At 38.8% G+C, this 13,087-nt stretch overlaps 2 protein-coding genes, 1 long non-coding RNA gene and 1 pseudogene across 3 annotated transcripts; 2 read left to right on the top strand and 2 right to left on the bottom strand.

Annotated features, from left to right (window-relative positions):
• The first annotated feature begins 3 nt into the window (after nt 1–3).
• On the top strand, nt 4–2,120 carry LOC140034986 (uncharacterized). The gene is made up of 2 exons (XM_072074047.1): nt 4–611; nt 1,448–2,120. Exons 1-2 carry the CDS (start codon nt 282–284, stop codon nt 1,916–1,918), a joined length of 801 nt encoding a protein of 266 aa, XP_071930148.1. The 5' UTR covers nt 4–281; the 3' UTR covers nt 1,919–2,120.
• Nucleotides 2,121–2,771: 651 nt separating this feature from the next.
• LOC140035482 (uncharacterized) lies at nt 2,772–4,143 on the top strand (annotated as a pseudogene).
• Nucleotides 4,144–5,776: 1,633 nt separating this feature from the next.
• On the bottom strand, nt 5,777–8,885 carry LOC140034984 (GDSL esterase/lipase At5g33370-like). Its single transcript, XM_072074045.1, has 5 exons — nt 8,512–8,885; nt 8,063–8,193; nt 7,649–7,891; nt 6,370–6,622; nt 5,777–6,190 (listed from the first exon to the last, which is right to left on the bottom strand). Exons 1-5 carry the CDS (start codon nt 8,762–8,764, stop codon nt 5,964–5,966), a joined length of 1,107 nt encoding a protein of 368 aa, XP_071930146.1. The 5' UTR covers nt 8,765–8,885; the 3' UTR covers nt 5,777–5,963.
• A 1,675-nt stretch (nt 8,886–10,560) lies between these two features.
• LOC140034983 (uncharacterized) lies at nt 10,561–11,888 on the bottom strand. The gene is made up of 2 exons (XR_011838882.1): nt 11,231–11,888; nt 10,561–11,052 (listed from the first exon to the last, which is right to left on the bottom strand). It is a non-coding gene; the product is annotated as an uncharacterized lncRNA (long non-coding RNA).
• Nucleotides 11,889–13,087: the final 1,199 nt, after the last annotated feature.

Raw genomic sequence — 13,087 nt, 5'->3', positions numbered from 1 at the left:
GTTGGCACGGTCCAGGATTACGAAGCGGGCGGTGGAAGCGAAGTTAGTGAAGATTTTCCGTTTCCAACGAAACAAAAAGCGAAAGACGGAAGAAGATTCACAACTCAACAAACACACGTAAGCCCCGTCGTTATGACAGCCTAAATCCATTCACACCTGGGCAGTTCATCTTCGTCAATTTATAGGACTAGAGCAGACTCCACTATTATCCGTATATTAGTTGATTAAAGCATAAATACTGAATATTTTGCTCAAAGAAATCGATCAAAGGAGAAGCAGAGATGGCGAAACTGTTGCAGGATCTTGTGTACCAAGAAGAATCTCCTTCGATTTACACAACAGCCCTATCTGGGATAACTCTCTTGTTTTTGGCTTACTTGGGTATCTCAGAAACCTTGGGAAATCACCTCAAGTACTCCAAATTCTGGAACGTCAATTCACAGAAATCTGGAGGGGGAATCAAACTACCCAGCAGAACTGGGATGCTTCTACTCTACAGCCCAGCAGCCGTTGCGGGTCTTGCTTCATTTCTGATCTTCCCCGGTGGTGGAATCAGGTTCTTGATGCTCAAATTAGCTATTACCATTCACTTCTCCAAGAGGGTCCTAGAGGTACCTTAGTTTACACATATGGCATCTGTATTTCTTGTTCTTTTTATTTTTTCCAACTTCCGGATTGCAATATTCGTGTTTGTTTGGATCTTTGTAGAAATAGTCGTATCCTATATTCCTATTACGAGATATGCGGTTAATCTGTTCCGGAATCTGGTCTAGGAACATAGCCTACTTTGCATCAGCACAGGGGATGTTGTGTGCATACAATAGAACTTTTTATATTCCGACCGCAAGAAGTGTCATCATCCTATATAGTAAATTTGCAAAACAAATACATAATTCAGAGTTTTAATCCAAGATCTTGACTCCACTGTTATCACAGAAAATGTAAAAATTATAAAGCTATATGTCTAGATCTTGCACAGCTTTAGGGACGCTTCCACCAGTTGCTGAATCTTGTGTCTTACAAAAGAAAGATCTCAGTATTAAGAGCATCACTAATAAGCTCACACTTCTTGTTATAACTAGCTTCTCGGGAGTATCACAATTAAGTCCTTCAGCGTCATCGATATGGAATTCCAAGATGTATCGTGTATCATCATCATCAGGAAAGATAATCTGCGTTAAGTCCCTATACTTCCATTATGATTGGCACATGTTTTACCAAGATGTAAGTGATACATATGTTTTGATCCAGTTCTTTTAACTAAGGATAGGCTTGTAGGATTGTACTGTACACTGGCATGTGCAACTAATAGATGCTCCATATTACATAGATACGACTCAAAACACTTGAACTAATGTTATCTTGTGCTAACCTTTACATTTTGTCCATACTTTTATTCGCAGAAGTTCATTTATCCAATTCATTGTATCATTTTCTTGTTTTGCAGAGCCTGTTCGTTCATAAATACAGTGGTGGAATGATGTTGGATTCCGTTGTGATTATTTCGTCGAGCTATTTATTTGCTGCTACAGGCATGATTTATATACATCATATGACACTGGAGGCTACAGAACCATTGGTTGATCTCAAGTACCTAGGCTTGTTGCTATTTTTAATTGGAATCTCCGGCAACTTTTATCACCATTACCTCCTTTCCAAACTTAGGAAGAAGAATGAAAAGGACTATAAAATTCCCACTGGTGGGCTCTTCGATTTGGTCATATGCCCACATTATCTTTTTGAGATTCTTGACTTGTTGGGGATTTCTTTCATCTCCCAAACGTTGTTTTCATATTCTTGCGCCATTGGCTGCGCTTTCTACTTGATTGTAAGGAGTTATGCTACAAGGCAATGGTACCTTTCCAAATTTGAAAACTTTCCGAAAAATGTCAAGGCCTTGATACCGTTTGTGTTCTAGTGTTTCAGACAGGCGTTGGATTAAACTGAATCAACATTTTGGCTTTGTTGATAATAGGAGGACCTTACTACAATCTTTGACTGTAAAAGGATTTGTGACATTGAGGAATGAAACAAGGATTCTATCTTGTTCAAGCAAGTCCTCCATTGTATATGGGCTCATTATTTTTCTGCATCTTGCAGTGGAAGCTTTTTTTCGTTAATGATTCCTTTCTTTTTCTTATGCTGGTTGATGAGGTATTTATCTAACTTGTGATTTTGTATTCCTTGGGTCTTAACGAGGATTTTAGCCATAATTTCATCTCACTTTCAATTTTATGGTTATACTATATTCAAATCTGACTCGCACTCAACTCAGTAGCCTATAAAAGTCGAGTCACGGCTCTTACAATAGAGCAAAGTGCAGTTAATATTCAAATCAAACCTTGACATTATACTGTTTGACACATTCAGACTCGTTTAGCGAACAAGTACTTTCGTCAGCTCTGCGTTCCAAGTGCTGGAAATTTGAGTTTTTCAACTCGAGCCCTCATCATAAGGAACTATTATATGTGTTTTGTGTTGAAATAGAAACCTTGATTTTTGTGTGTGTGTGTGTTCCAATTTCATCTTTCCCAACAAGAGAAAAAAGCAATAAGAGATTAAGAGGTGACTTGATCAAAAGGAGCCACATTAGCGGAAAATGGAGGAATTCTCAAGCAAATAATCAGTAGAAACAAAAGAAGCAAAGAGATTCTTTTTTCTTCAGAATACAAGGGAATAGAGTTATTGAGCGGGCATCAATGTAGAATATATCATGTGTGTTTTCAGTTCGACCATCTCTTCTGAGAGAGCGGGAGCTGATGATGATGAAAATGGCGATCCGCTCCTCTTCACGTTCAAGAATAGGTTCCAATGTAAAACATAAGCCTGACTGTTCAAGCCCCATTGGGTATCTCATTCTACGTGTCTCTGATCTCTCGGCTAACTCGTGTCTTCGGCATCGTTTTTGTTCTCGTAATTTGATTGCTATACCGCAGTCCAGCAATAAGAAGCTCAAAAGCATTTCCAAATGCCGAACCCAAATTTTAAAATATGTCAAAAACCAATGCCAGTTGGGTTTCAAGAGTTCTGATGATGCTCTTACTTTATTCAGTCGTATGATAAAAATGCAACCTTTGCCATCAGTTGTTTACTTCACACAACTATTAAGTGCACTGACAAGGATGGAACATTATGGGGTTGTGATTTCTTTGCTTAAAAAGTTGGAGTCTTTGGGAATTCTCGAGAATGTTGACTTTATTGATAAACTGTTATTGCTACCTAAAAACTGTTGATTTTGGTTTCTGCGTACTTGGGAGATTCTTGAAAGTTGGCTTTGAACCTGATTGTGTTGCCATTACCACTTTGATCAGGGGTTTGTTTACGGTAGGTAGAGTTGGTGAAGCTGTGATGTTGTTTAATGTTAGTGATAGAGTGGTGAAAGGAATTCAAACGAGCTCCATTGCTTGTGGGACAATCATAAATGGGTTGTGTAAAGTGGGGAATAATCATGCTGCTCTTAGGTTGCTCAGGAAAATGGAAGAGAGAAATTTGCTGGTTGATGTTGTGGTGTGTAGTACAATAATTGATAGTCTCTGCAAAGATAGGCTGGTAAATGAGGCATATCATATCTTTCTAGGAATAATGTGGAAAGGGGGCCTGCCGAATGTGACAACATTTAATTCAATGATCAATGGCCTGTGTGGTTCAAGCAGGTAGAATGAACCTTGCAGGCTATTGAATGAAATGATGGATCGGAAAATCAAACCAGATGTGAGAGCTTTTACTGTGATGGTGGATGCAATGTGCAGAGAAGGGAAGGTTGAAGAAGCACTGGATATGGTTCAAATGATGATTCGAGAAGGTATCATGCCAGATGTAGTCACCTATAGTGCGTTGATAGATGGGTATTGCTTGCAAAGCAGGTTGATCGAGGCAAAGAAGGTATTTGACATAATGCCAAGTTAAGGATGTGAGCCTAATGCTCACACCTATAACATTTTGATTCATGGATACTGTAGGAAGAGAAGGCCAGATGAGGCATTGAAACTTTTCAATGAAATGTCCCACAAAGGATTGGTGCCGAACACCCTCACTTACACGAGTCATATAGGTGGCTTCTGCCGAGCTAGGAATCCTCTTCTTGCATTGGAACTTTTAAATGTGATGCAAGGACATGGCCAAATTCCAGATCTTCTGACTTAATCTGTTCTATTGGATGGGCTCTGTAACAACGGGTGTGCAACAAAAGTAGTTGCCCTACTTCAAAAGCTGGAAGAATCAGGTTTGTGTCTTGATATTGTGCCATACAGCATCATCATTGAGGGAATGTGCCAAGTTTCTTTCGATCAAGGGATTGCAGCCTGATTGCCATACCTACAACATTCTGATAGGTGGCCTCTGTAAAGAAGGACTTATGAGTGATGCAAATGCATTATTTCAAGAAATGGAACAGAACGGATGCTCTCCAGAGTCCAGATGGTTGTACTTACAATGTCATTATCCGAGGTTTTCTTCAAAACAAGGAAACATCAAGGGCAGTTGAGCTTATTCATAAAATGGTTGAGAGGGGCCTCTCTGCCGATGCTTCTACAGTGGATTTCATAATAAATAATGCATGCAATCATGCGTCGTATCAGCCAATTGTGGAAATGCTTGATAAGATCAAAACATGACAAGTTCATCTGGTGTGAAATCTCTCATTGTCCTGGAGGTTGCATTAGCATATTCTCCATTAGTAGAATAATGTCTTCAGACCATCTAAAAAGGCTAAAGAAACATGCGCTTGAATCACATGCTTTAGTAGAGTTGGAAAGAGTGGGACACAGAAAATGCAGCCACCACAAACATCAATGTTGTGCTTAATCCAAACAAAGTGAGAATCCAGTAACTAGGAGATGGCTCAGGTAAATTTAACAACCTTCACAATCTCAGATTTCATTATTGCAACAACACACTGAACAATGACAAGATTTCAACAGACTGGCGTGTGTTTTAGCAAAAAAAAAATGCGTAGTGCAATATCAGTTCAATTCATTACTGAACAATTTTCCTTTTGCCCAAATTTGTACCAACATTATCACTTCCTTCGTCCCTTTAACTACCTGAGTTGAGTCCCATTACAATCGGGAAGAATTTATTCTTACGGTGCGACAGACTTATGCTGCAGGGATGGTTGTTGAAAAGGAAGAACAAGGATTCTTGTGTAGGATAGTCTCTTCGGAAACAAGCTTGTGAAGTGGAAACTTGATAAGCGAGCTACTTCACCATCTATCAAGGTCCCTATTTTTAATCTGCCTCAATATTGGGAAGGTTGCCCTTTCTAATTTGTTGGAAAGGGAAGATTATAATTGTTTTCTAGCTGCTCTTCCACGACTACCTTCTTGCCCTCGCCTGATAAATTTGTTCCTCAATTTTTTGGTCAAAGAAGCTCCACCGCGTTTCAGTTGCTAAAGAGAAATCAAGACCTTTGGTGCCTGTATTGGCGTTTGGTTGATTGACTGCAAAACCAAACCATGCTACATTTGTGATTTGATAATGCATACAGTTCTCTGTTTGGTCTTCTCCCCATTCTCATGTCACATTGAACAGTCTAGTTTAGTTGATATTCTGTGTTTTTCCATTATCTTTCTTTATTTATGATAGAAGGGATTGTCTTAGTCTTGGGCATATATTTCGCAGGAGTCTTATTAAAATCTTTTGCAGTTTTGCCACTGAATCACTGTTTGTTTCCTTTTGGATGTGTCACTAATTGATTTTGACGCACTGCGTCATCCAGTTTATATACTCCACGAGAAAGGGGGAAAGGACGCGTCTACTAAACAAATTTCGGAGGACATGATAGAAAACATTCTGTGACTATTATTACACTTCAAACACATTACACTTAATTTAGTGCTCAAATAACTGGTCATTGGCAGCTCCTCGGCGGCACACGTGAAAATAATTCCCTAATTTTTTTGCAGAAAAACTAGGAGCAGAGAGAAAGCAAAAGAGAAATTCAACTTATAGCAACATGGATATGTTTAAGAATCCACGGCCAGGATAGTGCTGAGATTCATGGGTGTCATGTAATCAGTTGAGCCCGTCAGGATTTGTTGCACAATTATTTTATTTGCCTTCTCTGATGGATGGAATGGATCCCAAAATGCATATTGGTCTCTATTCGGGCACAAGTTAGATAATCCTGTGCAGAGCCCGAGCCCATTGTAAGGTCCTTGCCCGCAGCATGCCACCTTTGATGAAACAAATCCTGCAGAGTCACGCTGAAGGTTAGGTGACATTGAAACTTTGTCTTTTCGCAGCATCCAGTTTGAAAAAATTATATATCTTTTCAGTAGGCTACATCTGTTTTATGTATTTCTTGTCATCACGTTTTTGTTGAAAATTCAGGGTGTAATATAGAAGAAGCACATGTTTCAAACTACATACCAAAAGCTCCGGGATTTGTGATGAAATCATTATGCATCTGTTGTGTATTTGCACCAATAAAAACATCCTTCCCTATTTTACTGTTTAACCCTCTCAGCATTTGAATTAGCTGTGGATTGAATAGGCCTGCTGCTCGTTGTAGTTCAGCTGAGCATTCACCATTTCTACTGCGCATTGCCAGTTCTGCTGGGACGCAGCCTAATGGTCCTGTGCCAGTCACGATGACCCTGCGGGCTCCAAGATCATAAAGCCTCTGCATTAAAATTGACGATGTCATGGCATTACCATTTCCTGGCTGGTAAGTAAAATGCTTCAGCTAATAGCTCGTTGTCGCCACTTGATTGTGAGTCATGTGTTGTTTAAGTGAGAGATGAACTGAAAAACCATTCCTTGATCTCTTGACAAGGTAAGTTTTCAAGAAACGTGAATTATGAAATTTTGCTGTTAGCTTGAGCCATAACTCTGCTCCCTTCATGACAGCAAGGAACGATTTCATCTTTTCTTCTTAGATGCTGATGTAATTTTCTTATCCTGAATGGGGGAACCACCTTCACCATAAATGAGTCAAAAATCTTTCATGTGACTTAGTTCACTTAAAGAACAAAAAACTGCTCCACAAAACTTGAAACTTTTTGGTGGGCACTTCTCCATACCTATTCTTACCTGTACTCTTATTAATGCGACCCCATCCAAACGTTGCATGCATGGCTGCATGGTTGGTTCCCTTTTTTTCTCTGGTGGTTAGCGTATTGTATATGGTTATTATTCTGTGAGATCACTCTCATCTAAACCCGTGAACAAATCATCTAAAAATGGAGGTGACACCTATATTCTGAGAAAAAGCAGCACATGGATCTTCTCTATTCTTCGTTGTTTCGTTCCCTTTTTATTTGATTGGCTAGGAAAAAACTGCAATTATTCTGCTTGGGATGCAACTTAATGTTCGAACTGTTTCTAGTCTCGAGTGTCAAACAGACTACTGCTTTCTTCTGTTTCCTTGGGGGCCAATTACGTTCAAGTAATTAAGTGTCCTCGTTGAGCTTCAACACCTATATTCGTAACTTACTACGTACAGATATTTAAGAAAGCAAATATCTCATGATCACCAAGATTTGATAAGTTTCCACAGCAATTTACAGAAAAAGTAAAAAGGAAAAGAAAATGTTAATTGTTATTCAAATTAAAGAATAAAACGGAGTAATATCTATCCAGGCAGAGAACTCACAGGACTTATCGATGAAAGAAAAGAAAATTTAGCAGTTCAAAGTAAGCAAATTACCGACAAAACTTTCTGGTACTCAGAAATGAGAAAACGAACGTAATCGGGTAGAGCATATTGACGTGATCTTGCTGAGTTTGGCACTAAATAGTAGTTGTTAACAAAGTCATTGCCTCCCAAGGTCATAAGAACTAGTGCTTGGTTCACAAGTTGCTTTGCCTGTTGGGCTCCTACCAATGCACTTACTCGTTGTTGGTATTCTCTGAAGTATTCCAACTGTAAGGAGATTCTAATTATGTTCACCTGCAAATTGCACCAAACTTTTTGTTCCTTGATCATGGTACGAGAAACAATAATACTGCAGTAGAAATAACTGCTTCAATTCCTACGGCAGAATAACAATTAAATGCGAGCTTATGGATAATTAAGACCACGAAAATTTCTATATCTACTAGTTTTGGAGGAAGTAGTTACAAATTGGATTCCGGTATCGTTGAGAATTCCCACACCAGCTGATGCAAAATTGGCACCTACAAGCAGTCTTCTACCATTCAGTTCCGGATCCAAGTATGGCAACGGTGATTCTGATGCACCAATATTTTGACCTAAACGTTTTGAAAAACCAACAAAAAATCAAACCCAGGAAAAAATAAATAAAAAGATAAGATAAGGCAAATGTGAAGTGAAAAATGTGAGGAAAATTTCCTCAAATTAAAAATATATGAGGAAAATCAAGACAGAACTGTGTAATCGCGACACTCAAGATCATGGTTATTTTGAGCAAAGTGAAGCTTGAGTAGATAGTACGGATATGCTTGTATATGTTTTATCCTTGGCTGGCTCATTCGGACGCCTATAACATTATGCAGTGAGCTCTTTTTTGGTGTAAAAATATCGAGCATGGACTTAGAATTTCACTCAACTGATAATGTCAGGTATGTTGAAGCCATTAGAGAAGCGGCCAGTTGGTCTATGAGTTGGATAATCAAGTCCATAAGGAGGTGAATCTGCACGAGCACTTGTCACCAAGTAGTTGTTGTTCCCACTGTCGACTAGGGAGTCTCCGAACACAAAGAAAGCACGACCCTCAACTCGAGAAACCCCTACTTGGAGTGCCCATAGAAGGCCAAAAATATTCAAGAAAAGGGCAGGAATGGATGTATTAGGAGGAGACATGGTGTTACAACTAATGTTGCAAGACTACACAAAACTCAAAAACTTGCAGTGATAGGTTTTGAAGCAAAAGGACTGCTTTATATATATGCTAAGAAGCTGCATGGCGCTGTGCTAACACAGTTGTAAAGAAAGAAGAAGGACCACCCAAACTACATCTACGCTTTAGTACCACAGCTTCTCCAAGACAATAAATTGGGCAGTTGTTAGGAAGAGTTTGGTTTTTCAATCATTTATAAGAGCACTATTTACTAGGGTGCCGAACCTAAATTTTACACTTTAAACCTTCTCACAGTCCAAATAAAAGTTGGGAGCAAAAAAAAGAAAAAGGTTGCAAAATAAATTCATCCAAACAACTAGCAAGTCTTCCTTCTTTTGCTGTCTTTGTTCAGTTCAGCTATTAAAGAATGTATAGTTTCTTGCGGCATCAGCTTCCATATGGAGATCCTTTTTGTGGTTTGTGAATCTCTGTGAGAGTTTGTTTCGTGAATGGTAGCTAAGATTTCCATCCTGAAGAGGTTTCTTGTGTAATGTGGTGGAACTGTATATAGGTGACCTTAAATGAAAGTTTCACGTGATCAACATAAATAACAGTAGTGTGTTACTGGATCAACAACTTGTTTTCTGTTCTCGTTGAAACTGGTAATAGTTCCTGTATGGTGTACTTAAACCTTCGCAGTTTGCAGCCCATAATGAAGTTAATCGAATTTTTGTTGTCGTACCTCTTCCAATTATTCATGCCTATACCACTATTAAGGTTCCGACAGTTCACAAAGTTAGGTGACCACTTAACGCTCACAAATGTATTGTTTTACGAAATAATTACTGACATATTATTAGAAAAAAAATCTTATTGATGAACTTTTTCCTAAAGCAAAATAAATTTGTTTCTCTTTTTTACAAAATAAATTCCAAACTTTATAAAGGAGAAAAGTAAAGAAGAATTGGAGACCTTATGATCACTTGTTTAATATATCTACAAGTTAATTAAATTAAGTGTGCTTGGTAAAATTGAAATCTGCAATTTGAAATCTGAATCTATTAAATTGTTAATTATAGTACTAAATTTGACGCGATAGATTTGAGTGTACATCACATTAAGTGATAAGTGGATAGTTTAATTTTAATTCGGATGTTCAATTTTACCTAGAAAATTCAGTCAGTGCCCACTTAATTAATTCAGATATTTAATTTCTAATTATCAAACGCATTTGAACCTATTAAAATTTGAATCTATTAAATTTAAGTGCTAAATTAGATTATTAAACAGAAAACATTAATTGCTATTGTTTCCGGGTAAATATATACATATACATACACACACCACGTTTATGCGCGTATTAAGAGGACCATAATTGAGTACGTTTATGCATGCTGCAGGCAGACCTTTATGCCAACAGTACCAAGAACCAATACCTCGACTACGGTGCATCTAAATTTTCAGGCAATTAATTCCACTCCATTTAACATGCCTAAGCAGTGGGTAATTGTGGCCAAGGGAGCACCACCTAAAACAAGCAGGCCTAACATCTCTACCCCTTTGTCTAGTTACTGGTCAATCCTCATATTTTGCTAGTATTACACTTGCTGTTCAGCACTCAGGGCTGTCTGCATTTATTGCTATTTCTGGAATCTCCACCAAAAGTTGACCATTGTTGTTCAGCTTTTTGCATTTGGAACTTTCAAGCATTTTACTGGAACGACATGCTTCAAAACGTACAAGTTTGCTGCCTACCTCAGTCCATCCCTTAGCCTAATTAATCATTAATCTGACTTACTTATCATTGTTGCTCATAAAGTTCCCAACCAAAACATTAATGCATAACCTACTGACAAAGAATAGAGTTGACTGAACATGAAATAAGCACCCTTACTAATTTCTTTGTGTTTAAACTTTAAAGTAAGGGAAAAAATTTCCAATAGCCCTTCAACTATTAGTCGGATAAACTTTTGACCTTTCAACCATTAAAAGTAAACTTTTAACCCCTAATCTATCAAAAATGCCAAATGTTGTGCCTTCCGTAAATTCCAGTGGTTAAGGATGAGCGGAAACAACATCACGTGCAATCCACAAGGGTTTAGCAAGGGTATTCTTGTCTGCTCACAAGAATTAGCAGGGGCATTCTAGCATTATTGTTAGACACGTCCTCAATGACCACGTTGACCTCTATCTTCTCCTCCATGATGGCTGCAACTTCATCGGTAGCTCCGTCCATGAGTGTGGTAATGCAAGAATCAGGTAATAAAATAGCCAATAAAGTAGTAAACAACTCAAATTCACCTAAAATTAGCTTTAAAAAAAAAAGGAAATAGTCAACAATATCGAGTATAAAATCAGAATTGTTAGAAAATGACACAAATCAGAAAAAAAAAAAACACACACACACACACACATTCGCACAGAGAAAAAGAAGGGAAGAACGAATCAAATACAAAGATACAGCAATCCAATACAAAGATGCAACATACCTTTTTGAATCCCTCCTCCAAATTGCTGAGCTCACCTCACTTCCAATCCGTGCTATTTTTAAATTATAAAAAGTCGTATAATTTAATTTACAGAGAAGAGCATTTCCAAAAAATCCAAAAGTTTTGCCACGGAGGATTGTAGATACATATGGAGTTTTGGGAAAATATGATAACACCAATTCTTCCATTTTCAAATTAAAAAAAAAAATCTCACTAACTAAATTCAAGACCCATGGACTTTAACTATCTCGGGGCGGTAACTAACAATCCTTTCACCGACATGACTATGGGCCTGTTTGGAAGCTAGTTTTTTGGCCAAGTTTTTTACCTACAAGTTTTTTAACAACTTTTGCTACAGGAACCCCAAAAAACCTTCTCAAAGTTTTTTACCTACACACTTCAAAATACCAATAACACAAAAAAAAAAAAAAATCAACACAAAAAAAAAATTCCCTTCCCTTTTTTTCTTCCTCCGCCCCCATCCCAACCCGCCGCCACCACCTGTGTCGACCACCACCGCCGTTTCGTCCCCCATCGTGCGGAGATGCACATGGCTTGTTGATGGCTATGGAGAAGGCGCATGCTGGGGAAACGGCAGGGGGGAGGGCTGGGGAAAGGACGGGGGGTGGCACCTGGGTCGGGCTAGGGAAATGGTAGAGGGGGGTGGCGGGGGGAGAAAGGGCAGAGATTGGCGGGGGGGAGGGGTCGCTGGCAGAGAGGGGTGGCGGGGAGAGGGGGTCGCGCTGGGGCAGGGGGTGGCAGGGGGAAGGGGTCGCGGCAGAGGGGGGTGTCGGGGGGAGGGGGTCATCAAGTTGGGAAAGGGCAGGGGGAGTGGCAGGAGGAGGGGGTGGCAGGGAAGGGAGTGGGAAGGCAGAGGGGAGGAAAAGGGGAAAGGGTGGAGAGGGGTGGCGGGAGAAGGGGTCGGTGCTGGGAAGGAACGGGGAGGCTACACAGAACAAAGAAGAAGAAAAAGGAAGAAGAAGAGAAGAGAGAAAAGAAAAGAAAAAGGAAAGAAAGAAAAAGAAAAAGAAAGAGAAAGAGAAAGAGAAAAAGAAAGAAAAAAAAAAAAGAAAAGGAATCAAAAAAGTTTTTCATTTTACAAAAACTCCTACAAAATTTTTCACCTTACAAAAACTTTTACAAAAAAAATTTTCACCTTACAAAAACTTCTACAAAATTTTTTCAAAAACTTCTACAGTGTACTACAGTAAAGTTTTAGACAAACTCCCAAAAAACTCAGGTTCCAAACAGGCCCTATCTTTCCTAATTAAATTCCTTCCTTTTGTATTTTGGTTTTCCCCTTTTCCTTCCCTTAGTATTTGAGAGAGAGGAGGGGTTAGCAGGGAGATGAAGTCCTTCTTGTAACTTACAGCAGCCGAATTAAATTCCTTCCTTTTATATATTGGCTTTCCTCTTTTCCTTCCTTTTGTATTTAAGAGAGAGAGAGATAGGGGTCCTTTGCCAATGAAGTCTTCCTTGTGGGTTACAGCAATAGCAGCAACACAGTAAAATGAAGCCTTCTTGATTGTTATTGAAGATGATGTGGGAGTAAAGAAAAGGACTGTAAAATGTTCCTTCAATTAGGTTTTTTGGCCTGCCTTTTGCTCGATGAAAGCGCATGTGTGTTGTTTTCCGTTAACTGCTTAAATTGATAGAAGGCCAAATATTTAGCACTTTTGATAAATTAAGGGTCAAAAGTTTACTTTTAATTGTTGAAGGGCCAAAAATTCACTCGACTATTAATTGAAGGGCTATTGGAATTTTTTTTTCCTTAAAGAAATGACCTATAGGTTAGGTGAACTCCTCTTTGTTTTTTTTCTCGAACACCAATTCCCGGTCGAACACCAATTCCCACTT

Source organism: Coffea arabica, chromosome 2c, assembly GCF_036785885.1.
Source record: "Coffea arabica cultivar ET-39 chromosome 2c, Coffea Arabica ET-39 HiFi, whole genome shotgun sequence".
Lineage (NCBI taxonomy): Eukaryota > Viridiplantae > Streptophyta > Magnoliopsida > Gentianales > Rubiaceae > Coffea > Coffea arabica.
Note: the sequence above shows the minus strand (reverse complement) of the source record. Positions and strands in the feature narration are given on the sequence as shown.